Source organism: Canis lupus, chromosome 24, assembly GCF_048164855.1.
Source record: "Canis lupus baileyi chromosome 24, mCanLup2.hap1, whole genome shotgun sequence".
Taxonomy (NCBI): Eukaryota; Metazoa; Chordata; class Mammalia; order Carnivora; family Canidae; genus Canis; species Canis lupus.
The window spans coordinates 38,848,412-38,875,947 of NC_132861.1; the positions used below are offsets into that span (position 1 = coordinate 38,848,412).

At 38.3% G+C, this 27,536-nt stretch overlaps 1 protein-coding gene across 1 annotated transcript; it reads right to left on the reverse strand.

The window, feature by feature from the left end:
• Positions 1–2,571: 2,571 nt before the first annotated feature.
• LPL (lipoprotein lipase) lies at positions 2,572–26,939 on the reverse strand. Its single transcript, XM_072796393.1, has 10 exons — positions 26,723–26,939; positions 19,889–20,058; positions 15,134–15,313; positions 13,677–13,788; positions 12,689–12,922; positions 11,022–11,264; positions 8,716–8,836; positions 7,569–7,751; positions 6,399–6,503; positions 2,572–4,128 (listed from the first exon to the last, which is right to left on the reverse strand). Coding segments are annotated over exons 1-10 (1,416 nt in total). The 5' UTR covers positions 26,790–26,939; the 3' UTR covers positions 2,572–4,127.
• Positions 26,940–27,536: the final 597 nt, after the last annotated feature.

A 27,536-nucleotide genomic window follows, 5' to 3' on the forward strand; every position in this document is an offset into this window, starting at 1 on the left:
AATTCATTGTGCTTTGTATATGAAGTGAATTTATACTTAAGCACATATTTTTAATGTCTTTGGGGGGCAGAATGATATAAATGTGGGAGGATATACTGAGTTGTTAATCAGTAAGAATCAGTTCTAGTTTCATGCATGTTACTCAACTCTCTGAACTTATATCAAAAAATGAGAGTGCTAAGTGATTTCTAAAATTCTGCTACTTCTAAAAATGGTTATTTGATGATAGTCTAAATATAGAAAATCCCCAATAAGATTCATTTAGAAGATAATTATCTTTATAATAATATGTCTACAGTATGATAAAGGCATCAAAAATGGGCCTGCCGTCTTGAATCAGGCTAAAATAAGACATTATTTAATTTTTTTATTAGTTTCAGAGGTAGAATTTAGTGATTCATCCATTGCACATAAAAAATAAGACATTTTTAACAGAACAAGGTTATGGCAGCATTCACTTATGACAAACTGCCATGTATTGGGCCCTGGGATAGACAAGGCTGATGTTAGTGAATAGTAGATAAACACTGCACATTCCTCCTTGTAGGGGCAAGATGGGAGTGTCTCCAAATTATAGTTTTCATAGGTTATATATGTAACGTGATTGTGTCTATCACCACAGATCTATGCATATACATTTTAAAGAGTTTTATTGAAGCATGCCATAAGTCATCTTTCTTATTAAGTGTACAATATAATTTTTTAGTAAACTGCAGAGTTGTGCAATCATCACCACAATTTAATTTTCATCATCCCCAAAAGACCTCTTATATTCATCTGTAGTTAATTTTTCTTCCAACTCTCATCCCCAGGCAACAACTAAATCTACTTTTTTCCCTATAAATTTGCCTTCTGAAAATTTCATACAGATGGAATTATAAAATATGTAGTCTTTTGCATCTGGTCCCTTCATGTAGCAAAAGTGTTTGAGGTACATCCATGTTGTAGAATATATCAGCAGTTCATTCTTTTAATTTTCAATAATATTCCTTTGTATGAACATATCACATTTTCTTTATGTCTTCACCACTTGATGGACATTTGGGCTGCTTCCACTTTGGAGCTCTTATGAATAATGCTGCTATGAAAATTTTGTCAAATCTTTGTGGAAACGTTTCACTCCCCTTAGGTATATACCTAGTGGTGTAATCACTGGGTCAAATGGATTAAACTCTGTAATTAATTTTTGAAGACACTGCCAAACTGTTTTCTAGAGTGGCCACACCATTTTACATTCCCATCAGCAATATATGCAGGTTCACCTTTCTCTATGGCCTTGCCAACTCTTGTTATTGTCTTTTTGGTTATATCAACAGGCATGGATGGACAGTGAGCAAAGTCTATAAACTTTATAGAGTCCATCAACTGGTGAAATCTCAATTACAGAGTTATGCAATCATCACCACAATTTAATTTTCATCATCCCCAAAAGATCTCTTATATTATTTGTAGTTAATTTTTCTTCCAACTCTCATCCCCAGGCAACAACTAAATCTACTTTTTTTTCTCTATAACTTTGCCTTTTCTGAAAATTTCATACAGATGGAATCCTAAAACACTCTATATCTAACTAACAATGAAGTTTTGGGTCAGTGGCCACTGAAACAATTATTTTCTGTATTAAATTCTTTCTGATTTTACTAAGAAGCAATCTCTATTTAGTGCATGTATGGCTGTATGTTGTTCTTTTCCCAAAGAAAAGTTCTAAAAAATGCACCTTCCCACACCAAATAGTTAATTTTATTGAACAAACTTACTTCATAGGTAACAATTAGACTGCAGAAATAAAGATAATGTATTCTAGAAAATGGTCAAAATTCTTACATTAATCTAACATTTTACTAGTGAAAAAGTAGGTGCAGGCAAAGAAAGTTCTGTGTATTTTATTTAGGAAAAAAAAACTGTATTATTTTCCTTTATAGTTAGTTTAAAGGATCTCTAAAGCTTTTTACAAATGTAAATATAAAAATAAAATATAGTGTGCCTGTAATTTTTAAAAGCTATATTTTTTACCAAGCACAGTAATTTTACTCAGTAAATCAGTAAAAATTTGCGGAATGAACTTGCCCTAAGAAAAAATATCTTTTTAGGGGATTAAAACAATACAAAATGACTTAGTGTTTTAGTAAAATTTTGTCAATTTTATTAAAAGCAGGTTCTATTTCTTAAAATAATTTTAAGTTTCCTTTTTTTAAAAAAAGTCTATTTTGTGGTATTATTTCATCAGAGTAAGTTGGCCCAGTGAGACTGTCACTGACAAAGACATGTACAAAGTTAGCACCACATGTCTATAAATGTAGTTACCCAAAACCTTTCCAATAAAGCAATCTCCCTTTACTCATACACACATATATTTACAGCTAATAAATAACATTTAAAGCCAAAGCATTATTATTATATATATATGTATATATACATATACATATACATATATGTATAATGAAGTCTGCAGAAGCCAGAGTTCCTAGGGCCTTTACTGACTGGATTTATATTTTCTCAAGGTTATGCACCCTTGTTCAAAACCCAAATCCAGAAAATTAATGAATTAGCAATAAAGGGGGATGACAACAATAAATCTCACAATATTTTATTTTTAGAGAAAATTCATTCCAAGTTGGCTGACATCAATCACAGCATTCATCCTACTTTGTATAGGCATAATCATATTTCTCAAATGAAGGGCTGAAGTTCTAGCACCTCTGGGATAATTTTTACTCCAATACATCCTAATACTATATCCCTTGATTATTTGCTTTCCAAGGTATGCTGAATAATAAATGTACATGTGGGATTTCATGTATGAGTAATATGTTCAGATACCCACACATGTTCACAATTTGGATTCCCAGCAATAGCCTTTGAGACATTTTACTTCTTTATCAATTTATATTAAGATATAGATCATTCTGAAGATATGATAGCTAGTTTATAAATAACTGTTCACTCACTCTTGACTAGTTGTTAAAAACAACATCTCCCATGGCATTTCATGTGGCAGTGGCAATTGAGAATTTTTTTAATTGCCCACGATGGTTTTTAGCACTGTTTATGGGTAAATACTTTCACCTCTAAACTTAGTAAAAATGGTCGTTGTCTAAAATTTATAAGACTTTACATGATGCATGACCTTGAATACATATTTTCTTTAAAACCAAGGAAGAAAAAGACATTCTCAAAGTATGACTGAAGCATGACTGAGATAAATCTAAAATGGAATAGTGCCTATAGGATATTAAATGACCTCAAATTGATGAATATAATTTCTGAAGTCTGATAATGAAATTGTGGTATCATCTCCTTCCCCCATAGTTAAAATTATGTGTTTGTTGAAAATAACAAGCTCATGTAAAACACCAACCTAGAAAACACTGTTAAAATATAATCTTGAGACAAGAGGGGGCAGAGATTAAACAATAAACTGTAAAGCCTACTGAGACTGAAATGGTCTGAATTTTATATCTCTTTTAATTTGTAATTTAGCAATGATGCAACCAGCTGCAGGGAAGTTTTAAAGTTTCAGTGATTTATCATCTTCATTTTCTATTCCTCTCCTCAAGTCTCTAGTCCCTGGTTAACTCCTGGGCAACACAGAACCCAATGGTAAGAGAAGAATCATTCCAAAAAAAGTCAGACGTTTTGACTGGTAAGTAAATGGGTCCAACTCATGCCACCAAAAAAAAAAAAAAAAAAAAAAAAATCACTTTCTTTTTTCAGACTTGAAGAAAACTTTGAGAAGATATCAATCCAGAAAATGCAGACTTCCAATTAAAATATGAGATTCTACTCAATTTTAGGCTATGGCTAAACTCACTAGATAAAGAAGGCATCTTCTTTCCCATGGGCCAAAACAGTCTTATCTCTTTCTCAAAAGACAAAACAGTGATTTTCAAATCTATAATCTTTTAAAGTTAGATGTGCTATTTGGCCACTATACTCCTCAAATTGAATTAGCCACTTTTTTGAGTGTTTGAGACTGTATCCTAAAACAACTAACAAAGACAGAGCTGGGATTAATACTCAGTAAAATTCTCTTTGAAACACCCAAAGCACTGGGCATCCTTTGTAAAAGTTACTTCATTCTTCATAGAATTTATGTGCTGTTCTTCCTTCTGTAGATTTGCTCAGGTTCTGAGAAAAAGCAGAGGAGGAAGGGCAATTTATTATTTGCTTAGTGTTTTACAACCATCCTCCCTCCCACCTTCATGATGAAAAAGTATTCAACTGGAAGTTCAGAACAAAGGTTATGGGATCAGATGTGGAAAATGGCAGGAAAGACTCTCTAAGATCTATTTAGAGGTGTCCCAATAAAGACTATCATTTTTAGAAGACTGAACCAAATGATTTCAAAGAAGGTATCATTTAAGATTTCTTAATCCTAAAACCTGTCAAATGAAATGCCTGATTCTTTTCTTTTCTTGTGATGAGTCTTCTAAAGAGTTATATCAGAAGATAAGAGACAGAGAACTTTTGTTTTAATTTAGTCACAGAAGAGGGAAACTGCAGAAGGTTATTAGTCTGATTCATAATTACTTCCTAGATAAAGTTCAGATGTATAAAACAAAAGCCACCTAAATATCTGTGGTCTCAGTAATCCTATAAACAGATAAGGAATGTATCATTAATCTTTCTCAGATAAATGATTGTGACTTATATAAAAAATATGACCAGAAATATTCTTAAAACTGCCGGATATATTTCCTAATTTTTCAGGTTTTGCTTTTACATTCACATATAGATTTAAAGTTATGGATGATTTGGGGAGAATATGTGTGTACAAGTGTGTTTGTGTACATTTATATGTAACATAAATGCATGTATAAAACTTCACATGGGAGCCCCTTTTTTTTTTTTTTAAGATTTTATTTATTTATTCGTAGAGATGCAGAGAGAGAGAGAGAGAGAGAGGCAGAGACACAGGCAGAGGGAGAAGCAGGCTCCACGCAGAGAGCCTGACGCGGGACTCGATCCAGGGTCTCCAGATCACGCCCCGGGCTGCAGGCGGCGCTAAACCGCTGCGCCACCGGGATGGGAGCCCCTTTATAAAAATTAAATAAAATATAAAATTTTCTCAGATTTTTGATGAGGGAAAACAAAGCAATGAACCTCTGAGTAGAACAGTCTCCACTCAGATAAAAATTTATTTATACTGCCTGGCTTAATACCATTAACTATTTTTTATTTCAAGTTTATCTTGAGTGCTCTTATATTAATGTGTTTTTTTTACATTAATGTTTTTAATCAAGTGGTTTCACCTTATCGTTCAAAGTGTATGTCACAATTCTATTTTTGTAAAAAATGAAAAAAAAATAAATGTTATATATGCATAGAGAAAGTCTGAAAGAATATAAATTTAAATGTTAATTGGGAGTTGTCCCTGGGGTATAGTCACAGTGATTTTATTTTAGCCTATTTCTCCTAATTTATCCATAATCCATAATCTATAATTATCATGGATAAATTATAACATGAAATAGAAATTTAAAATAATAGAGATATTCTACATAGGGTCTTTAATATACTTTTCTTATTAGGCACTTCTTACTCTCTACTTTTGTCTATAAATGTAACAGAGAAGACATACCAGAAGCAATTGTTTTTTCTATTTCTAGATAATGTTGTGACCAGCCTTTCCCATTGTTCCTTGTGTCCCTGGATTGTATGACATGATCTAAGCTTCTCCCCCTTATGCTTCTAACCCATTAGTACTTGGTATCTGGCAAGGGAATTAGTAGAGAAATGAAAGTAAGATAATGTGAGAATTCAGGAGGGGATGGGGATGGTCACACACTTAATCTCCATTTAGTCTTTATACTCTGGAAAGATTCAGCTGCCATATGATTAGTCTTAAAGTTCAAGTAGGAAAAAGCCAGGGGATTGTTTTGAGATGGAAAAGAAAACTATCTCCTAAATTCTAACTCCATTAGCTCCCCATCGTTGGGGATTTTGAGATGGGTGCTTGGTGGCTGCCCCTTTGGCTCTCTGTCCTAGAGTCTGCTGCCACTTGGAACACCAAGGATTATGTGCTATAGTTGATGTTTTCCTCCCCTGAAGGAAGTATGCCCACAGCCACCATGATGACTACCGTGCTGTGTGCTCTGCACACAGGATCCATAAAGGTAGCAGGGATACAGTACTGAAAAAAGCAGCAGTAAAGATTTTGTAGTAGTGTAAGAACTAAAATAAAAGAACAGAAAGAGAAAGAAAAAAGAGGAAATACTGCCCAAAACAAGTGGGCCAGTCCGATGTATATACAGAAAAGCTAAGAAAGACCCCTTGAAGATTCTAGCCACAAGAATCAGTGCAAGTCTTTAAGTTATGGGATGAAGAGCAATGTATAAAGCCGTGTCCCCTAACTGCAAGCTCAGGATACCCAAGGAACTTTAGCCCATGATGCTCACCAGCCAGACTTCTTATTCAGAGACTTGTCATGGCATTTCACAAATACCACAGACGACTTTCCTTTCTGCAGATGAGACACTTTCTCCCTGGAACAGAAGATTACCCTGTAGAAGAAAATGAATGTGAACATGTCATATGGGAAAAGAGAAACAGTTGTTCAAAAAATATATGATTTGGTTAGGGCTATTTAAATCCCACCTGATCATTCTGATTAATTATTTTGATATTTCCAATAAGCTGTTTAAAATCAGGCCATTCTGGTCAGCGACACATCTGATTCAGAATTTGAGGGCCTCACCCACTGTTCAACAATAATCAGTCCAGACAGGCATATAGACAGCTTGGTGCAGCCTTAAAATCACAAGGCTTTCACCACAAGGTGATAGATACAAGATCATTATCTTGTATCCTTGTATCTGCCTTCAGGAATTCACAAACCATCCCTCAACTGTTCTGTTAGAGAAGCAAATGCTCTGCATAGCCTCTCAATCCACCTCCTTTTTTGTTTTTATGTGTTTTATTTGCTATAAAAGAAAATGACCAAAGATAAAAAATTTATCAATCCTAATTCAAAGAGTCATTGTTATTAACAATAACATTTTTATTAACACTATAATTTGCAAAATCCCTATACATTTACTATAAAAGTTTTAAATCCTACAGAGCTCTTGATGCAATTAATTTATAGATATATATGAGGTGCAGGTGGGGAGACAGGATGAGACTACAGAATCTCATTCTTCTTGAAAAGAAGATTAATCTTATTAATTAATCTTATTATTTATTATTATCATCTAATTATTAATGATTAATCTCATTAATCTTTGAATGTCAACATCTCTGAAATTCTTTCCATAAGTGTTTTGTGCTTGCAAGAGACAGTGTTAAATGAGAAGCTGAGATCCTCAACTTAAAATCTTAGCTCTCACTCAGTAATTGTGACCAATTCGGGGATTATATTTTCTTTCCATGAAATTCAGAAATATTATACCTCCATAGCAATGACAATAAAAAAACACCCCTCCTCAAAATTATAGGTGTAATTACCTAGGTGATAGAGTTTTAAAGAAAAATCTTGCTAAAATTCCACCTGAGTGTTGAAGGCTCCATTATCCCTAGGTAAGGATGCAGTGAGTCTAAAGTGAATGGAGAAAAATAAATTTAATTACTTTTTCTGAGTCTCTCCAGCTTTTACTCTGATCTTCTCAATAGCAAAGCCAGGGCTGCTCCACCAGTCTGACCAGCTGAAGTATGAATCACTCTTCCATTTGAGTTTCAACATTAGCAGTTCTCCAATATCCACCTCCGTGTAAATTAGAAAAGAGTATGTCTTATTAGCAGAAACTTCAGGCCTGAAGAAAAAAATCAGCATATTTGGTTAGTTTAGAAACAAGTTTTTTTGTTTTGGGTGTGTGTGTGTGTGTGTGTGTGTGTGTGTGTGTGTTTTCATTTTTCTTCCTCCCAAGACATAAATAGCTTTATTGTTTGGGAAATATTTTAAAAACGCAAAAAATGTCCAACAAAATACTCAAGATGAGGATCAATGGCATGTAGGGTATTTTAAATTTTTTTTTTAATTTTTTTATTTATTTATGATAGTCACAGAGAGAGAGAGAGAGAGAGAGAGAGAGGCAGAGACACAGGCAGAGGGAGAAGCAGGCTCCATGCACCAGGAGCCCGATGTGGGATTCGATCCCGGGTCTCCAGGATCGCGCCCTGGGCCAAAGGCAGGCGCCAAACCACTGCGCCACCCAGGGATCCCCATGTAGGGTATTTTAAAAGATATCTACACCCTTTTAATCTATTCTAACTTTTACACTAACAGTATGAATGATTTAATACAATTCTTAAGAAAAAATCCATAAATCAATCATTCAGAGATATTTATATTTTAATATATCCCCTTCCAATCTATATTGCTATGTGAACATGTTTACCTTGTTAAAATCATAGGATATATATAATTCTCTATTCTTTCTTTGTTTATTTCATATTTTACCTTCCATTTTTTGCCATATTTTACCTGGTTTTCTATAATTATAGTTTTTAGAAAATAGATTGATTTTATGGACTTTAAACCACAATTCATTTAACTATTGCCTCAATGTTGGATATTTATTTTGTTTCTAATCCATGCTATTATAGGTACCAATCTAATGGATATCTTTTGCCATAAAGCTTTAAAAAAAAAAACTCTGTTGAATTATTTCTTTTCCAAGTGTCCTACTCTTCTTCTGTTCTAAAGACCAATGATTATAGCAGGTAGCAGTGCCATTTAAGCCCACATGCTGGAGGTAAAACCATGTGGCTACTCACAGGGTAAAAGGGATGTTCTCACTCTCAGCCACAGTGCCATACAGAGAGATCTCGAAGGCCTGGTTGGTCTGTGCATCACTCTCAGTCCCAGAAAAATGTATCTTTACTTGGTAATGGAAGACTGTAGGGAGAAAATGTAGGGAACAAGTGCTAATCAGTTTTTATGCAAACACCACAGCCCCAGATAAGCAGGCAATTCAGAACCACAGAATTCTGAATCATTAAATAGGAAGTGCTCACGCATGACTGTCTGTGTGGTTTGGAAAGATTTCTTCATGTCTACACAGTGTTTGTTACTAGAAAATACAGACCTTGAATTCCACTCCCTTTCAGTAAAGTGTGGTTGTAGTCAATAGGAAGAATACAGGTGTGTATGAATTGCTAAGCAGTCCTAGAAAGTAGTCACCTTTGATGGGGCACAACGGAGATCACATCAAGTAGCCAAAATACCCATGACTCTCTCCATGAACTCTTCCCTTTCTTGGACATCTTATCCCCAAATATCTGTATGGAGCATATTTGGCATTTGTTAATGGGACGTGGGCATTTGTATGTGACTGTATTTCTTCATGTTTTATGGGTATGTCCGACTCCCTACCCTATGTGTAAATTCCCTCAGGCCAGAAGATCACATTTATATTCTTTATCCCCCTCACCATCTAGCACAAAGTAGATATTATAGCAGGTTCACAATCAAATTTAGTCATTGAATCACAGTGAGGCCATAAAGACTGCTGGTTCCTGATGTGTTCTGTATTAGGGAGAGCTTCTGGAAGCAGATACTTGGACTTCTACATTTCCTCTCTCCTCTCTGTATCGCTACAAAAACCCTGAGTAGATAGGATGAGGGAGGTTAAGGAGATAGGAAACTCCGCAGGCTTAACACACAGCTACTAAAGGGTGAAGAGAAACCGAGTTTGGGGTTGAATGGAGCCCTTGCAGGCATCACCACAGGTCAGAGCAGGGGAAGCTGAGACTGCCGAAGTTCCCCCAAGAATAGTGAATAGTGATGGAGCCCTGTGTGGCACTGAGCAGAATGCCTGGGTGATAAGCGAGATCTCCCAAGTCTTTGGAAGATTCCAGTCTCCTCTATACCTCACACACAGTTTCTCATTCTAAAGAGTCAAGGAAACAAAGGTTTCCTCATTGCTTAAAGGCTTCCTTGAATTCCTGCTGCTCCAGGCCTTTGGGCCACCAAATGAATGCTGTAGAGGTTCTAACAAACCACTTTACTAATGGTTGCCTCCACCAGATATATTTTACCTTGGAAAATTGTATTTCAATGCCATCGCTTTCCTCGGATTTCTACCTGGGCTCCACATAAGTTAGCTTTTCGGGTCGTAGTTCCTCTTGCCAGATTTCCCTGGTATCTCTTCTCCTGTTTCCCTTCAATCCCTATAAATCTTTCTCTAAACAAACTGCCAAGTTTGAAGTTCAGCTGGTACAAATTCATGACAAAATGGAAATATCTTAGAGGCTTGATATATTCTTCCCTCTCAGGAATAGATGAATTTAAAATACAGGTAGCTTTTGCCTTCATTGAAAGCAAACTTTAGGAGGGGAGCTTGGGTGCTCAGCAGTTGAGCATCTCCCTTTGGCTCAGGTCAGGATCCCAGGATCCTGGGATCCAGTCCCACATCAGGGTCCCTGCAGGGAGCCTGCTTCTCCCTCTGCCTATGTCTCTGCCTCTCTGTGTGTCTCTCATGAATACATAAAATCTTTAAAAAAAATAATAAAGCAAACTTTAGGAGTTGGCAAATGTTTTTCTGTGAAGGGCCAGATACTAAAAAATTTAGGCTTTGTGGGCAATACAGTCTCTATAATTACTTAACTCTGCTGTAGTAGAGAAAGCACCCTGAGCCAATACAAAAATGAATGTGTGTGGCTGTATTCTAATAAAACTTTATTTACAAAAGCAGATGGGGGGCTGGATTTGACCCATGGGCCACAGTCTGCTTGCTGACCTGGATAGATGAATGGTTTCAAATGAACTCTGAGCCAGGTACTAATGGGCTGGCCCATGCTAATGGTCACAACCAAAGAGGAGGGTGGCAAGCAAGGCTGCTGCATAGAGTAGTGCAGGTTGTGCATTGGGCCTTACTGGCAATGGGAATTGGGAGCTTCAGTAAAATGGACCAGGGTAACTCCATCTCTATCAATAGAAATACAAGTAAGGGTTCAGAGTCTAGTAACATCATCTTGCCACCTCCGTTGCAATGGACAGACTCAGTACATGGGAGGCAATGAGCATGACAAAAAAATAGGATCAAATTGATCTTCCCTACTCACAACATTCTCCAGCCTACCTTTGTAAGGCATCTGAGAGCGAGTCTTCAGGTACATTTTGCTGCCTCTTTTGGCTCTGACCTTATTGATCTCATAGCCCATGTTGTTGCAACGGTTCTTTCTGCAACTCAGGCAAAGCCCTTTCTCAAAGGCTTCCTTTGAGTTGCACCGGTAGGCCTTACTTGGATTTTCTTCATTCAACAGAGAGTCAATAAAGAGGTGAATGGACCGCTCATGGGAGCATTTCACTAGCTGGTCCACATCTGGGAAGAAAGAAGCACAAAGAAAATTCAATTCCATGAAAGTCCATAATAAGTGTTTCATCTTGCATGTCTAAACAAGCTTAGGTGTGTAGTCAGAATAAAATTACCCATAATCTAGTCTTATGACCTTTTGAGTGTAAGTCCTACTTAAGGAGGTATTCTTGGTGGCAGTTTCTCAGCTCTGAGTGTCAAAATTGCAAATATGCCGAGAACTTTTGCCTTTTCTGCTGTCTTACATTTGTATGTTTATGGAAATGTAATAAGAGACTTCAAGGTAGAAGCTGACTTCCCCAGTTTGTTACATCCTTCTCTTATATTGAAAACATAAAACACTTCTACATGCTTCTAGAAACAACATCATGAAAGGCAGAAATATTAAGTGAAAAGTATTTTATCATAGATACTATGTATAATTGAAGATTGTATCACTGCTAATGGTTTTTACATTAAATGAATCACAGAAATAATTAGCAATGTAATAAAAGTGTATCGCTTACCATAAACTTTTATAACTATTGAAAATAGTAACTTAAGCTGTAATTTCTAAAACCTATGTACAAAAGACCTGAGCTTACTGACTATAGGTTGGTTGCATTGCCCACAAAGGATGAAAAAAAAGCCCTTAAAACAAATTATAAATTTAACACAAACATAATTATTGAAGTAAATATTAAGATAATATTAAATTGCATTTTTTCCTTAAATTTTGAGATATTTATTGTTAGAGAATAGTGATTTGGTGGGATTTTTAAAATTCTTTTAAAGATTTATTTATTTATTTTAGAGAGAAAGAGAGAGAACATGTGTACATGAGTAAGGGGAGGCCCAGAGGGAGAGAATCTTCAAGCAGACTCCCCACTGAGGGTGGAGCCCCATGCACGGTTGGATCCCATGACCCATGAAATCACGACCTGGGCTGAAACCAAGAGTTAGATGCTTAACAGATTGAGCCACCCAGGTGTGCCTGATTTGTTTCTTATTTGTATGTCCTTTAAATGGCTGTCAAAGGGAATTTGGACTAATTAACATGTATTTTACTTTCAGTAAAATTCAAAATAACTCTAAAGGTTTCACAACCACATTCATTCAAAGTGCAATAACATGTGACCAGATATCATTTTATCCTGCTATTATCCAAGGCAGTGGAGTTTTCTTGTGTAGATCTCACCTTTCCTTTCTTTTATTTCTGGAAGTGCAGTACTCAGTGTAGTCTACAACATAATACATAAAATAAAAAGTGTCTGTCTGACCAAAGGAAGTAGTAAGGCTGTAAAGGTAATCATGCTGAATATGATAGCTTCTTCAGAAACATTTCTTGGCTAAATGTATATATTAAAACTACTTACTTGTGGGGAATGGGTAGGAGACTAGATCAGTAAGAATTAAGAACGAAACAGTTTAATTAACTTCTAAATCATAGTTACCTCCAAGGCCTCTCTCTGCAATCACACGGATGGCTTCCCCAATGTTACATCCTGGTTGAAAAGTGCCTCCATTAGGATAAATATCAACATGTCCTACTGGTTTCTGGATTCCAATACTTCGGCCAGGTGACCCTCTTGTGAATGTGTGTAAGACATCTACAAAATCTGCATCATCAGGAGAAAGACGACTTGGAGCTTCTGCATACTCAAAGTTAGGTCCAGCTGGATCTAGACCTTAATGGGGGGAAAAAAAAGTCCTCACAGATATTTAAATTCCCATTCATTTTGTCCTCCATTAGTTTCACCTTAGCATTGGATTGTTCATCATTTGAATTGTAACTGGCAGCCACATATGTTCTTATTAGCTCCTTATTCTGTAGTGATTGGATCCTTAGATTACAGAGAATATTAAAACTAGGCTTAGCGCCTTTAAAAGGAATTTGAGTTTCTTGAACTAGCTATTAAATAGCAATTTTCATTCAGGACAAGAAGAGCCTCTTTTATAAATTATTTTTGAACCTGGTGAGAAGGCCTTCAAACAGTGGTGGGTTCTTTCTTTTTCTCTAGTCATGCCAAATCATCCATTGCCTTTGCCCTGGTTGAGCGTCTTCCTTTTTCCGAGCAGCCTCTTGGATTAGTCCTTTTCCATTTTTCCCAGCACTGATATGAGAGGTGACATACATGCAATATACCACCACAGGAAAGAGCAGAGGGAGGAGGGAAATGAGCTTCCCAGGGACTCCATTGGGCTCTCTGTGCTTAACTCTGTTCTATTTCGCTTCTGACAGTAGGTGGTAAGCCCAGGAGAGCAAAGGCCCATATTCTATCCTACTCCAGAAAAAGAGCCCTCCCACAAGATAATCAAATGTCAGGGCAAACAAAGAGGAACATCACATACATATGGGAATTTGACAAGCATCCTATTCTCTTTCAGAATGACAGGCATCTCAACTTTTCTATGATAAATCTACTGGCATTGCCTTCTTACCAGTAATTCTATTGACCTTCTTATTGGTCAGACTTCCTGCAATGCCAGCAGCATGCGCTCCAAGGCTGTATCCCAAAAGATGGACATTGTCCAGAGGATACTGAAATTCCTCCTTTGGAAGAGAAAAAGAAAAAGGGGTTCTTATGGCTCTGTACAAAAAGATCAAAGCTAAAATGAAAAAATGAATATAAATACTGTTTTTGAAATACAGGCAATGCTGAAAATTAACTCTACTTATTTTAATTCTGTGTTATAGATCAAAGAAATATTCTAGTGTTGACATTTTCTCTTTCTTTAAAAACATATATGTAAGTTAGAAAGTTGTCCCATACATTTGAAATTGAAACATATGGAAATCTGAATTTCCATATATCTGAAAATATATGTATGCATGTATAGCTATATATTTATATGTAGATATGTGAATGTATATATGTGTGTATGTATCTGTATGTAGATAAACTATCTGTAAATACATACACATATATTAAACAGATATTTAGCTTTAACCCATTATTCCCTACTCTAAATACCCAAATCATTTTATTCTTTAAGGTTAGTCAGAAAATGACTTAAAACCAGAAAATATTACAGGGAGAAGGAATCATAGACACACACGGTCCAGCCTCTTTATTCAACAGATGGGAAGCCTGAGGCCCATGCAGATGATCTGATTTGTCCAGGTTCACTTTTCTGACAAGCAAAAGAGTCAAGAAAAGAACTTTTCTCTTTAAATGGTCCGTCCAATAAACAGAGCTTATTTTTTACCTCCAAGTATCTGGCTTAAATAATTGGGCCCCATCAGAGTATTAGGTTTGTTTTTTTTTTTTTCAGCCAACCCCAAGATACTTTTCAAAGGTAATTTTCAGAGGATGGCATCAGAGAATAAAGTGGATAAGGTGGCAGCTAAATCAGAACTCCTCACCCTTAGCCACTTCATATGCTACAGACCTTCCCTGACATTTTCTTCCTAGCTCAAATCAATCCGTCCCCTAACCCTCAACAAAAATCTGGATCTTTAATCTACACTAAGGAATGGGTATTGTTAATCTTTTCGTGAAAAAGATTGCTATTCTAATGGGTCAAAGCCAGGGTAACATTTCCATGTGCCAGTCAACTGGTAGAGAAAGATTTGGCTAAATATGACATCTTCTCTCTGCCCTGAAATAACAAGCTTTTGTCTGGTCTGCCCACTTAGTTCTTGGTCTCCCCAGATCTATTCACTATGAAAATATCAGAGGATAGGGCGGGGCTGGACTATGGCTTGACTTTACAGTTTTATCATTCTTATCATAATGCTGCTTTCTGGCTAAAAAAAATGCCCATGCTTATTCTGAAGATTTGAAATGCTCCAGAAAATATTTATATTTAAGTGAAAAGTAATAAAAACCAGTTTTTTGTTTAGTACTAGTGAAGAGATATGTTTTGGACACATGTCTTCTTCCCCCAGTCCTTACCGCCAACCAGTTGATGAACTTGGCCACATCTTTTCCCACCAGCTTGGTGTACCCTGCAGACACTGGATAATGCTGCTGGGCTCGTGACAGCCAGTCCACCACAATGACATTGGAGTCCGGTTCCCTCTTGTACAGGGCAGCCACAAGTTTTGGCACCCAACTCTCATACATTCCTGTCACCTGGAAAGGATGATACAAGCTTTCCTAAAATAACCACTTACAACTTGTCATAGATATCTCGGCCTAATACACTTCTATGAAATGGAAAGAAAACAAACATACAAACTTGAAAGGAAGCCCACCGCCTCAGAAAGAAAATTCAAATCATGCAAAAGAGTGTTCAGAGTGTGCCTGACAAGTTTGAGCATGCCAAAGAAGGGATGTGTTGAGCTGAGGAACAGCAGATTAGGGTTTACACCATCAGTTTTTAAAAACTTGTTTTATAAATTCTGTAAAACCAATAATTTATATGAAAGATCCATCTGAATAAGTTAAAATTCTGCAGAATTATAGACTATTTTAAAATAAATTTAATTACGTTCAATTAGGCTAATAAATCTTTCACAACTGCATTGTTTTGGAGGATGCAAATACACTTTTTTCCTATAAACAGTCATTTACGTACAACATTGGATGTGCTAATGAAAAAAATAGTTTTAAATGTACTATCCTAACAGAAGGTAAATTCTATTGGCAATCTCTTTGTTAATATATAAGAAAATGATCAGCTTTGGTTTAGATTTTTTTTTATAAGTCTCTCAAATTCTTAATTATCAAAGTAGAAATTAATGAGGTTTAATAGTCACACTTCCCAAATTATTAGATTGGTCCTGTTTGGAGATAAGGAAACTGGCAACTATAAATCTTTGCTTCTTGTTTTAAAAAGGCTCCCAAATTTAAAATCGAAAGAACTATAAGAGTTCTCAAGTTAACTCTATTTATGTAAAATTTTAAGTTTTCAAGGAGGGCATCGGACACCTCTGCAAAGATGCATACTTTTAAAAAAAATTGAAACACACTTAAAAACTGCAGATTGGAATACTGTGCACTATCTTGCCCTGAGCTCAAACATCCAGTAACCTGATTCAAATCCCCAAGTCTCCCTGCCCTTACCATAACCTGAGAGAAAATCATGTTGTAACCACTGTAAAGGTTACTTAAATATGTACTCAATGAAGAAGGTTCTGAAATACATGTTTAAAGTAACTTTTCAAGGGAGGCCTATAAAACCTACATTTTTCTTAGAATAATTCCAATAGCAAAAAATAGGACTCATGAGTTCTCAAACCAAGAGACTTCATTTGGAATTTTGATCTTATATAGTGGATTCTTTCAGATATGCTTACATTTTATTTAGTTTATTTTCTAGACTAAAACTATCAAAACATGAGCTCCTGATACTAACAACTGCACAATTTTTCACCTCATTGCTGTGCCCTGTGGTAGGAAAAAGCAAGCCTGAAACCCAGGAGATCTTGGTTTCAGTCCCAGCTCTTCCAATAATTACTTCTATGAATGGAGGCACTATTTTAACCTTTTAGGCCACCTATAAAACAAAGGGGTTGGGTTCAGATGATTCTGGAGTTACTTGCCACCTCATAAATGTCTTCTTGTATCCATTCTGACTCCCAATCTATTTGCAGTGATATAATACCAGCTCTAAAGCTATTGCCATTTCAAGCATGAAGAGGAAAAAAAAAAGTTTTAAAGCCCATTAGAAACTCATTTAAACCTTCTTTGAAGGCAGCCCGGGTGGCTCAGCGGTTTAGCGCCGCCTTCAGCCCAGGGCCTGATCCTGGAGACCAGGGATCAAGCCCCACGTCGGGCTCCCTGCATGGAGCCTGCTTCTCCCTCTGCCTGTGTCTCTGCCTCTCTCTGTGCCTCTCATGAATAAATAAATCTTTAAAAAAATAAAAAACCTTCTTTGAACCTGTCTCAGTGAGAGGCTGCTTTAAGATGTCTTAAGTGTGAAAGAGGGTACTTGATGGGATGAACAATGGTGTTATGCTATATGTTGGTAAATTGAATTTAAATAAAAAATAAATAAAAATTAAAAGTCTTAAGTGCAGCCTGGGTCTTTGAGGGAACAAGTTAGAATACCACCTAGCCCAAAACTCTGATAAATTGGTCCTGTCTCTCCTTCTCCTCTCTTAGCTGTTGGGAATTTGCTACCCTCTGCATCTTTTCAAGAAAGGATGATGTCAGGTGTTCAGAATGCAATGTTAACTACTGATCCTTTCAGCCAGGCTTGAGGACCTCCTACTACAATGAGAACTCTGGTCTATGAGACCTAAGCAGGGGCAAAGCTGCAGGACAGCTGTGTCCAACTTGTAATCTGGGATGTGTGCTCTAATGCACACTAAGCATTCTTCTGGATTTTCCATGAAAAGCTGCAGAATTTCCTTATTTCCCTTTGTCTTAGGATCTTGAGCTGCTAAACAGTTTACCTCACATAAGGCAGAAAAATCTCATTTGCTCTAAGCCCCTATTGTAAGTTTTTCTGTACTATCAATATTTTCAAGTTAGGCAATCTGTCAAAGATTAGGTAACCCAACTTACTCCTACAGTGACTGATACTTTTATTAACTGCCTAAAAATTAGTCCTTTCTTTTTTTTTAACTCAACATAAAATACTGCTGTAAGTGACCTGGAACAGCAAAGGAGTGGAAAACCCAAGCAATCACCTTTTAACTCTAAAAAGGTATTATTTACTAGGGTTTTTCTCTGAGATTCCTTAAATCAGCACAAATTTTTGAAATCTTTGATTTCAAAGACACACAGCTGAACTGAAGTCCTCCTGTCCACTCATTCCAGGTGGTCCAACTGAAGCAGCCAGGCAGTCCACCGAAATAAGCTGAGATCAGTTACCCAGTGTATCTGGATTAGTTATTGCATAGACCAACCAGCTCTTTATGATGAGACTCCATACCACAGCCGGTGGCCTTGGCACCTGAGCTCAGAGACTTAAAATGTCAGGACACACAAGGTAAAGAATATGGTGGGCTTAGTGGACCAATGATAGAAATTGGCACTGTCTACCAATACTGAATTAGCCATTTCATCTTTGCATGAGAAGGAACTATGCTTTTCAAAAATTCCTAAAGTATCAAGTTCTCACAGGGATAAGATTGAAATACTCAATTTATTCTGTCATATAAAATGTTTATTAAGCTTACTATACTTTTTCAAAAGGTATTTAAAGTTCTATATAAAATCAAAACATCTCTAAAACTACCAATGATTACCACTTATTTAAATATCTTATAAAAGACCTATGTTAAGAATTTTAATATGTATTTTTATCATAACATATGAAATTTACAATGTAAAACTAGTAAACTGATTTTTTTAAAATACACGTCCATGTAATTCTGTTAGTAGTTGCCTTCATCTCCATAAAAGTCTAGCAATTGTTCTAGATTGTTAATAAGAAAGGCACTTAAGTTACACAGGAAAAGAATGGAGATGGAAGTCAATCAAAAAAAAATCAATCAAAAAAAAAAGAAATCTGTCAATCATTCTCTAATTCATCTCATTAGAATTTATTTAGTATCTATTACTATATTCACAAGCTCTGACATAATGGCAGGATTATTTCTCTTTAACCTCCCATTTTATTTAAGTCCTTTTTATATAAAAAATGAAATCTGCTCACTTTGGTTTGAAAATATTAACCACCAACTGAAGTAGTTACATAAGAACTGTACCATGGAAAGTACATGTCTGGCACATTTAGAAGGCAGTACTTTAATCATAGTCTTTATTTTTAAGTTTTGTTTTTCTTTTTAAGAAGTTTTTATTTAAATTCCAGTTAGCTAACATGCAGTTTCACATGTAAAATTTAGTGATTCAACACTTCCTTACAACGTCTGGTGCTTATCACAACAAATGCACTCCTTAATCCCTATCACTTATTCATATTCTTTAAAAGTAAAAGTAAATGAGCACTGGCTGTTATACACAACTGGTAAATTATTGAACACTGCATCTGAAACTAATGATGTTCTATATGTTGGCTAATTGAATTTTAAATTTTTAAAAAATATTAGTTGAAAAAAAGTAAAAGTAACTGTAACCAAATGTAACCAAATATAACCACAGCTTTCACTTTTTCTAATCATTCTGTATGACACCTTGTCTCGCTAGCCTTCTTTCATTGCTAAAAAAGTTCCCGAAAGTTTACAATTGAAGAATTTTGGAAGTAGAGTCTAACCTCTTTGTCTTACACATCAGTCGACTGAGGCCTAGAGACGAGAAGTAGCATCAGTCACATCACAGAGCTGGAAAATGGCAAAGCCAGAACCAGAATCAATACTTCCTCACTCTACTCCAACCCTCTCCTCTTTCTGACAAGTTCTCCCTTAGGAGAAGACCTTTGATAATGTGCTGCATGAATCCGGATCACACCAGGTGTCCAAGGGCATCCTAAAGCGATAACCTACATTCTGCTCTGTAGTTGAGCAAAGCCTTGTTTTCTCACCTCATAAGAGTGGCTGGTTCGAGGGCACCAACTAAGTACCATAGTAAAATGAAGGATGGCCCTACGTGGGGGAAATACTTATGAACCTGTAATTTTAGATTCCACAGTCCTCACCCCAGCCAGAATTGCCTGCACTCAAGTTCAGAACAAAGCCATCAGAAAACAAGCAGAAATACGGGATATGGAGACTCATCATGGTGTTCCCAACAACTGGAGCAAGCAAGTCAGATGCCTGGTCTACCCCAATCTGCTCCTTCCCTAAGAAACTGTCTTACCGTCCAGCCATGGATCACCACAAAGGTCTTGCTGGTGTGATTGAAGTGGCAGTTAGCCACAGATTCTATCACTCCGGGAATGAGGTGGCAGGTATCCTCAGCTGTGTCTTCAGGGGTCCTTAGAGCAAATTTACTTTCGATATCTACAAAATCATTTCCTCCTGGAATTCCTAAAAAAGGAAAAGTTGGAGAGGTGGCTAATTGGAGGGTTGTCTGTTTTATTTGCTAGAATGGTATGTTTTAGGTTTATAAGCAACTACCACCGATGCTATTTTTGTTTCTATTTTGTCTAAATATATGTAGACTGAATGGAGAATGACTAATCCTCCATTCAGGTGAAAAAAATTGACAGAGACCAGAATCCAAATCTTTTGGTTACGATTCAAAACTCATTCTCCTAAAGAACATTGGCTATTGGCTCTTACATGGTAAAGTTCCACTTATCTCATGTATTACTTACCTCTTTCAATCTCTGGTTACATCTAAGGCATAATTTCAAAATATTATATAATAGGCTTGAGGAAATGTTGTTTCCTTTTCACTAGCATAATTTTTAAAAATATAAGCTATAAGAAAAGTTGGAAGCCTAGGGAAACTTTTGTATAAAATTGATCCCACACCCACAGCAAGGTAAATCAGTTAAAAATGCTTAGAAAATAATTCAGCGGGTTGTTCAGAAATACCTGTGCTATGTGAGAACTGGTTAATTCTTTTCCAATATTTCTTGTATCTGAAGTCTTTCACACAAAGTCAAAGCTTTAAAAACTATAGCAAAGCAAATTTGGGAAAGAATCTACTTTAACTCTTCAGAGTTAATCCCAAAGTGAATAAGAAGAGAAATAAAACTTCAGCCTACCTTTTGACTCTCTTAACAATAAATCTAAATTTTTATAAATTTCCATTTAATACTATAGTGAACACTTGAAGTAAATCTCATTTCAAATAAAATCAAACTCTTCTACAAGGTGGACAAGTCAAAGGGAAGTCATATTAGTGGAAATTATTTAATTTCTTGACAAGTAAAAAAAATTAAAACTACTATAAGAAGGTAGATTTTTGGGACACCTGGGTGGCTCAGTGGTTGAGCATCTGCCTTTGGCTCAGGGCATGATCCCGAGGTCCTGGGATCGAGTCCCACATAGGGCTTCCTGCATGGAGCCTGCTTCTCCCTCTGCCTGTGTCTCTGCCTCTCTCTGTGTGTGTCTCTCATGAATAAATAAATAAAACCTTAAAAAAAAGAAGGTAGATTTTTGTAGATTTTAGATTTCTCTATTTTTTAAAAATTGTATTATTTATTCATGAGAGACACACAGAGGCAGAGACATAGGCAAAGGGAAAAGCAGACTCTCTACAGGGAGCCTGCTGTGGGACTTGATCCCAGGACCCTGGGATCAAGACCTAAAAGGCAGACGCACAACCACTGAGCCACTCAGGTGCCCCTAGAGTTCTCTATTTAAAACTCAGAAGATAAATAACCGGTACTTCTAATTTCTTAATCTAAACTCACTCTTTTCACAATTCAAACATTGAAAATCTGAAATTTTAAATAACATTGCAAAGCCAGGCCAAAAAATGAAAAAAAAAAAAAAAAAAGAATGATATAGGCATTCAAACCAGGATTATCCTGTAATTAGCTGAATGCTGGCCAACATTTCCTTTTTAATTATTTTCTAAAATTCCTTAAGCAATATTGTGGCTACTTGCTAAGTAATTCTTTTTTTAATATTTTATTTATTTATTTGAGACAGAGAGAGAGAAAGAGACTGAGAATAAGCAGGGGGAGCTTTAGAGGGGGAGGGAGAAGTAGACTCTGCTGAGCAAGGAGCCCAGGATTCCAGGATGACCTGAGCCGAAGGCAGACACCCAACTGACTGAGCCACCCAAGCGTCTTGCTAAGCAATTCTTTATAGATGACAAGTTGATCACATACACACATTCACACACACACACACACACACACACAAATTTCTAGCATCTGAACATTCTAAAATAAGTTATTCAAATAAGAGCCTGTGGTAAACTATTGATATTTAAGGCTTTTTTCATTTCCATATTGCACTTGAAAGCCACTGACCCATCAAAAATACACTCTGCCTTCCATCTTATTTGAAGGTGTAGGTTTTCCTTTTCCTTCCTGACCAGGAAGTATTCTGGTGGCCTTATTATTTGCCTAACAGAAGAAAAAAATATTGTAAATTTTTAATCTACTCTGCTTTCAATGCCCAAGAGAGTTTTTTTTATTGTTAGAAAGTACTTTAGAAAATGTAAAACTAAATTAGTTTCACCTGTCCCATATCTCTCCACATCAAATAACTCATCCCTCCTCAATAATCATATTTTAACATTTGATCACCAATTTTTTTGAGGTAGAAATCACCCAAATGACATGACAGACAGATCTCACCCACCACCTATCTGTCAAACTGATATTTAAGACTATTGCCTTGGCACAATTCCAGAGGATGGCACTCACTTTGGTCTATTCTTCCCTCGAATTATGGATTACGGTAGCCCTCATGTTGCTGGTGGTTTTAAAATGACTAAAAATATTGTCGGACACTATTAAGTCTAGCTTTGCATATTTCCATGAAAAAAAAAAGGTCTATTAAACTCATTGATTTTGGGGCGCCTGGATGGCTCAGTCTGTTGAGCACCAATTCTTGATTTCGGCTAAGGTCATGATCTCAGGATCATGAGATCAAGGCCCATGTCAGCTACGTGCTGAAGGCGGAGCCTGCTTAAGGTTCTCTCTCTCCCTCTGCCCCTCCCTTCTTGGGCTCATGGGCTCACTCTCTCTATCTCTCTCTCTCTCTCTCAAAAAAAAAAAAAAATCGTAGCTCCTGTAGAGATTATCTGCATAGCCTTGAGAGGTCCAATTTTCACAACTAACATTTCCTGTGGGTACATAACTTCTGAATCAAAAAAATAGGAAATTCCTACATTCTCAAATTTGTATTTGGAGATTTTTATTTCACTTCTCAAGGAAACTATTTTCCATTTTAAGTTACAGAAAGCATACTGAAGCATTTGACAAGAAGATAGCACCATTCTATATGCTACGTGATATTTTCAATTCTATGTCAGTTCTATACATGAAATCATAAATGTTATTAGCGATTACAGTCAATCTTCCCTTCTCTTTGGTATTCTGATAGAAATTTTCACATTACTAGTGTTTGTAAGAGTGTCTCAGCATCCTAAAGATGAATGTACTTTCCAAGTCTCACCTTCTCACACAACTGATGTGGGTCAGTCAATATGTTTAGCTGTCCCAGTATACACTGGGATTGCTCTTGGCTGGCAGATGAACTGATTTGACTCAACTGTTACTAAGTGAATTATTGTTTTCCATACATAAAAATGGTATTAATGACTCTGCACTTACCTTTTTTAAGGGGGTAAGGATCTTTTTTATCAGGTGCCCTTAGAAAGTAAGGCCTTAAAATAGTGGAAGGGCAATTGCCTGAGGTATATTCCTTCATAAGAGCTTCCATTCTGAATTCAACTTATCACATCAGCATCACCACACCAACCTGTTCCCATCAGACATGTCCTTATTCAGCAGTAAGGTAAGATTTGGGGTAAGTTACAAGTTAATTCACTCCTTGACTATGTAATCTTCATTTCTAAATTCTTAAATAGCTAAAATTCTACATGTATAAACAAAGACAAGGACGTTTACTTAATGTGGATAATAACTTATGGAGATGAAATTATGTTAAGAGATCAAATTATTTCAAAGGTAAATTTATAGAAGGTACAGTATTGTTCCTAGAAAAGAAGGAACATTGAGCATCCCATAAAAGATAGTCTAAAGTCAGTTCACAATTATCCGATGGATACAATTAGTGTGCATATGAAGACATGAAGCACAAGACCTCAATTTTAATGAAATTCTCTTTGAATTTTCTACCCGACTATACACATACCTAAAGGACTTCATCAATAATTTACCTTCTCTCTGAAACTGATGGTCATACTTAACTGACTCAGGCAGCTTCTACAGAATGCCAAAAACCAAATGGAATGGGTGAGAACAAAATAAGATATGGTGAGGGGGGAAAGAAAATCAATATCCTCTGACTGAATTGATTGGTCTTTTCAGATATTCCAACATAGACAATTGCTCTTGACTTATTTAACAGGTTTGCTTTTCATTTCTTTAGAAAAAAAAAATGTTCATAAAACAGGAGCAGTAAACTATAGAGCCCAATTTCTCCTCCTGGAATAAAGCAAAGAAGGAAGGCGAAGCTAAAAACACATTGGTGGAAGAAAGTGAAATTTTTCCATTGTAACTCTACCTCTGTGTCTGACTTGCACTTTTCAATACTATCAATCAATCATTCCAGTGGTGAGCTCTGCTCCATTTGCAAATGGTATCAGCTATTTTGCTGTCATCACCCATCATATTTAACTTAGATGTTAGCCTGGAAATTCACTATGGCAGGTCAAATAGACTTATAGCTACTGAGTACTGATCCATATGCTCCTTGTCTAGCTCCAAGTTCCCTAATGAGGCCCTGCAGAAACTGAGGTGGCTTCAAGAATAAAGAACCTGAGGGCAGTGCCTCATAGCCTCACATTCTTCTTAGAAAAAAAAAAAAAAAAATCCAGAATAAATTAAGTCAGAGCCCAGAGAGGTGCTGTTTGCCATTTTCTCACACTCCTATCTTTTGGCTCTGAAATTGTTACATTCCTAGATTAATTCATTTGGAGGAGAAAAGGAGGGGAAATTTGCTGTGATGGGAGAAGCATAATATAAAGGGAGGAAGTGGTAGAGTGAGAGTGGGAGGGAAGAATAGGAAGGATTAATTTCAAGTCTACTTAAAAATGATTCCTCCCTTGGACCCCTTGGGTGGCTATGTCAGTTGTGCATCTGACTTTTCATTTTGGCTCAGGTCCTGGTCTCAGAATCCTGAGTTGGAGCCCAGCATCTGCTGGCTAGTGGGTGCTGAACCTGCTTAGGATTCTCTCTCTCCTTCTCCCTCTGCCCCCCCAACACTCCCCTCCCGGCACACTCCTGCTCTCAAAAAAACAAAAACAAAAAGTGCAAAATCGTTTAAAAAAATCCTCCCTTAATTTACAGCCAGCTAAAGCATGCATTGGTTAAAATCCAATTTAATTCATCAATCACAAAGTGTCCATTTAAATCGAAGAGTATGAATTAGAGTAGCTTAAGAGAATTTTGAGTGTGGTCTGAACTCCTCATTTTAGAATTGAGGAATTTAAATCCAGGGAGGTGACACTAACTAGACCAGGAATGTAGGGTCCTGAACTTCTAAGAAGCCAGCAAGAACAAGGGGCTCCTGCATGGCTCATTGGGTTAAGTGTCTGCCTTCCCTCGGGTCAGGATCCCAGAGTCCATAGGCTTCTCCCTCTCCGTATGCCCCTCCCCCGCCCCTTATATTTTCTCTCCCTCTCCCTCTCTCTTAAAATGAATAAATAAAATGGTTTGTTTTTTTTTTTTAATGCCAACCAAACAAACTGTGGACAACACATATTTGTGTGTTCTTCTATGGTAAAAGTAACTTTACACCATGGTGTATTTTCTGAAATAAGAATATGGAATTTGTTCTTACCATCTTTTGGGGCAGAGTTCAACACTATGGAAGGAAACTTGCCACTATATAAGATACTTAAGACTTTCTGATTGAACCTTTAGTGTTCTTAAACACGGAGAAAATACTTGTCTTTTTACCCACTCAGACTTGGTGAAATCTACATTTTTTTTAAAGATTTTATTTATTTATTCACGAGAACACAGGGAGAGAGAGAGAGGCAGGGCACAGGCAGAGGGAGAGGCAGAGGGAGAGGCAGGTCCATGCAAGGAGCCCGACGTGGGACTCGATCCCAGGTCTCCGGGGTCACGCCCTGGGCCAAAGGCAGGTGCTAAACCGCTGAGCCACCCGGGCTTCCCTGAAATCTGCATTTTTAAAAATAAATCTAACAGAAAGGGTCTTCTACAGCCCCTTGCTGAAATGCACTTTGAGCTGCTCTCAGAGTCAGGACAAAGAACCAGAACTCGAACCAGGCCGCCTGAGGGCACGTCCAGGCAACGCTGCCCTGAGTGCAATTTCACCGGAAAGGGAGAAGGAAACGTCGCCTGGCTTTAGGACTTGCTTCGGTCGCCTCCGGGTGGCCGTGGCCCGTTCCGTGCGCCACGCAAGGTGCAAGGGCCCGGGGCTGCCTGCACAGCGGCCAGGTGCGGCGCGGGGCCTTTGTCTTCCGAGGCAGAAAGACCTTCGCATCCCTGGGGCACCCGGCGGGCCGCGGCGGTGACCGGGGCTGTGGGAGCACGTAGACCGCCGCCGGCCGCGCCGCGTGCAGGGGGCTCCGCGCAGGGCTGGGTCCCCCGGGCGCCGCGGCGAGGGGCGCGCGCGGGGAGCGCCCCGGGCCCCCGAGGGTGCGCGCCCCCCACCCCGCGCCCGCGCCCGCGCCCGCGCCCGCGCCGGGAGCGAGCGCCCCGGGGCTCCCGCGAGGCGAGCGCGCCGCCTCCCCCGCCTCCGCCCCCCGGCTCGGCCCCCCGCGGCCCCGCGGCCGCGCGCCGGGGTCACCTTGGCCCGCGCGCCTCTCCCGCCAGGGCCGCGTCCCGCCCCGGGCCGCCCCCGACTCCCGGAAGCGCGGCCTCCGCCAGGGGGCGAGGGACAGCGCGGGACGAGGGCGGCGCGAGCGGCCGGAGCGTTCCCGCGCGGCGCCCCCGGCTCCCAGCCCCGCGGCTCGCTCGGGGAGCGTCCCGGGCCCCTGCAGCGCCGCCGCCGCTCCTGCCAGCTCCCCGCGCCCGGGGCGGCCGAGACCCAGCCGGCAGGTGCGGCGGGGCCCGCGCGCGGGACTTACGGGCGGCGGCGGCCAGACTCTGCAGCCACATGCCCAGGGCCACCAGGAGTAGGGCTCTGCTCTCCATCTCGGGGTGCGTCCGCGGCGGAGCAGGCGGGGGGCAAGTCGCCCTGTACAGGGGAGCGCAGGGCAGCCCGAAGTGGCTGGTTCCCTCCGAGAAGGAGGAAGACTCGAGTCTGACACTGTTCCCACTCCACGGCTGCTTAAGTGACTGGAAATATGCAAATAAACCTCATCACCTATTGGCTATAAAATCATAAGTTGGGGGGAGGGCCCTAAATTCGCTTCCAAGTATTTGAGCAAACTGTAAAGAGGATCAGCCCTGCCATCGAGAAGAGGGGAAAAGGGCAGAAGGGAAAATTAGCTTTCTCTGTAAGGTTTCTACTTGCTGTTCCTAAGGGCTCGGTCTCCCAAGGGCCCCCCTGCACCAGCACCAAGCACAGATTTATATGCTTTTATGTTCAATATTGTTAAGGATCACCAGTTTTCCAAGAAGGGGAAGTTAAGCTGTTAAAGTACATTTGATCAATACTTAAACTGCGCTTCTCTTTTGCTGGCTTCTGTTTGTAACTTGCAATGCTTTTGTTGTTGGTTGGTTGGTTGTTTTTCCCAAAATTCTCCTGGAAAATGTCAATTTAGGGACCCATGGACACACATTGTTCTGCAGCTTAGGTTTGCACAATCTGATGTATTAACATTGGCAAAATGGATTAGCCTATGTGGTGGAGAAAAAAAGCTTGCTCTAACTAGTTTCTAAATTTTCTCTGGCGAAAATTATGTGCGATCCTCAAGCTCATAAAGGAATCCAAGGATA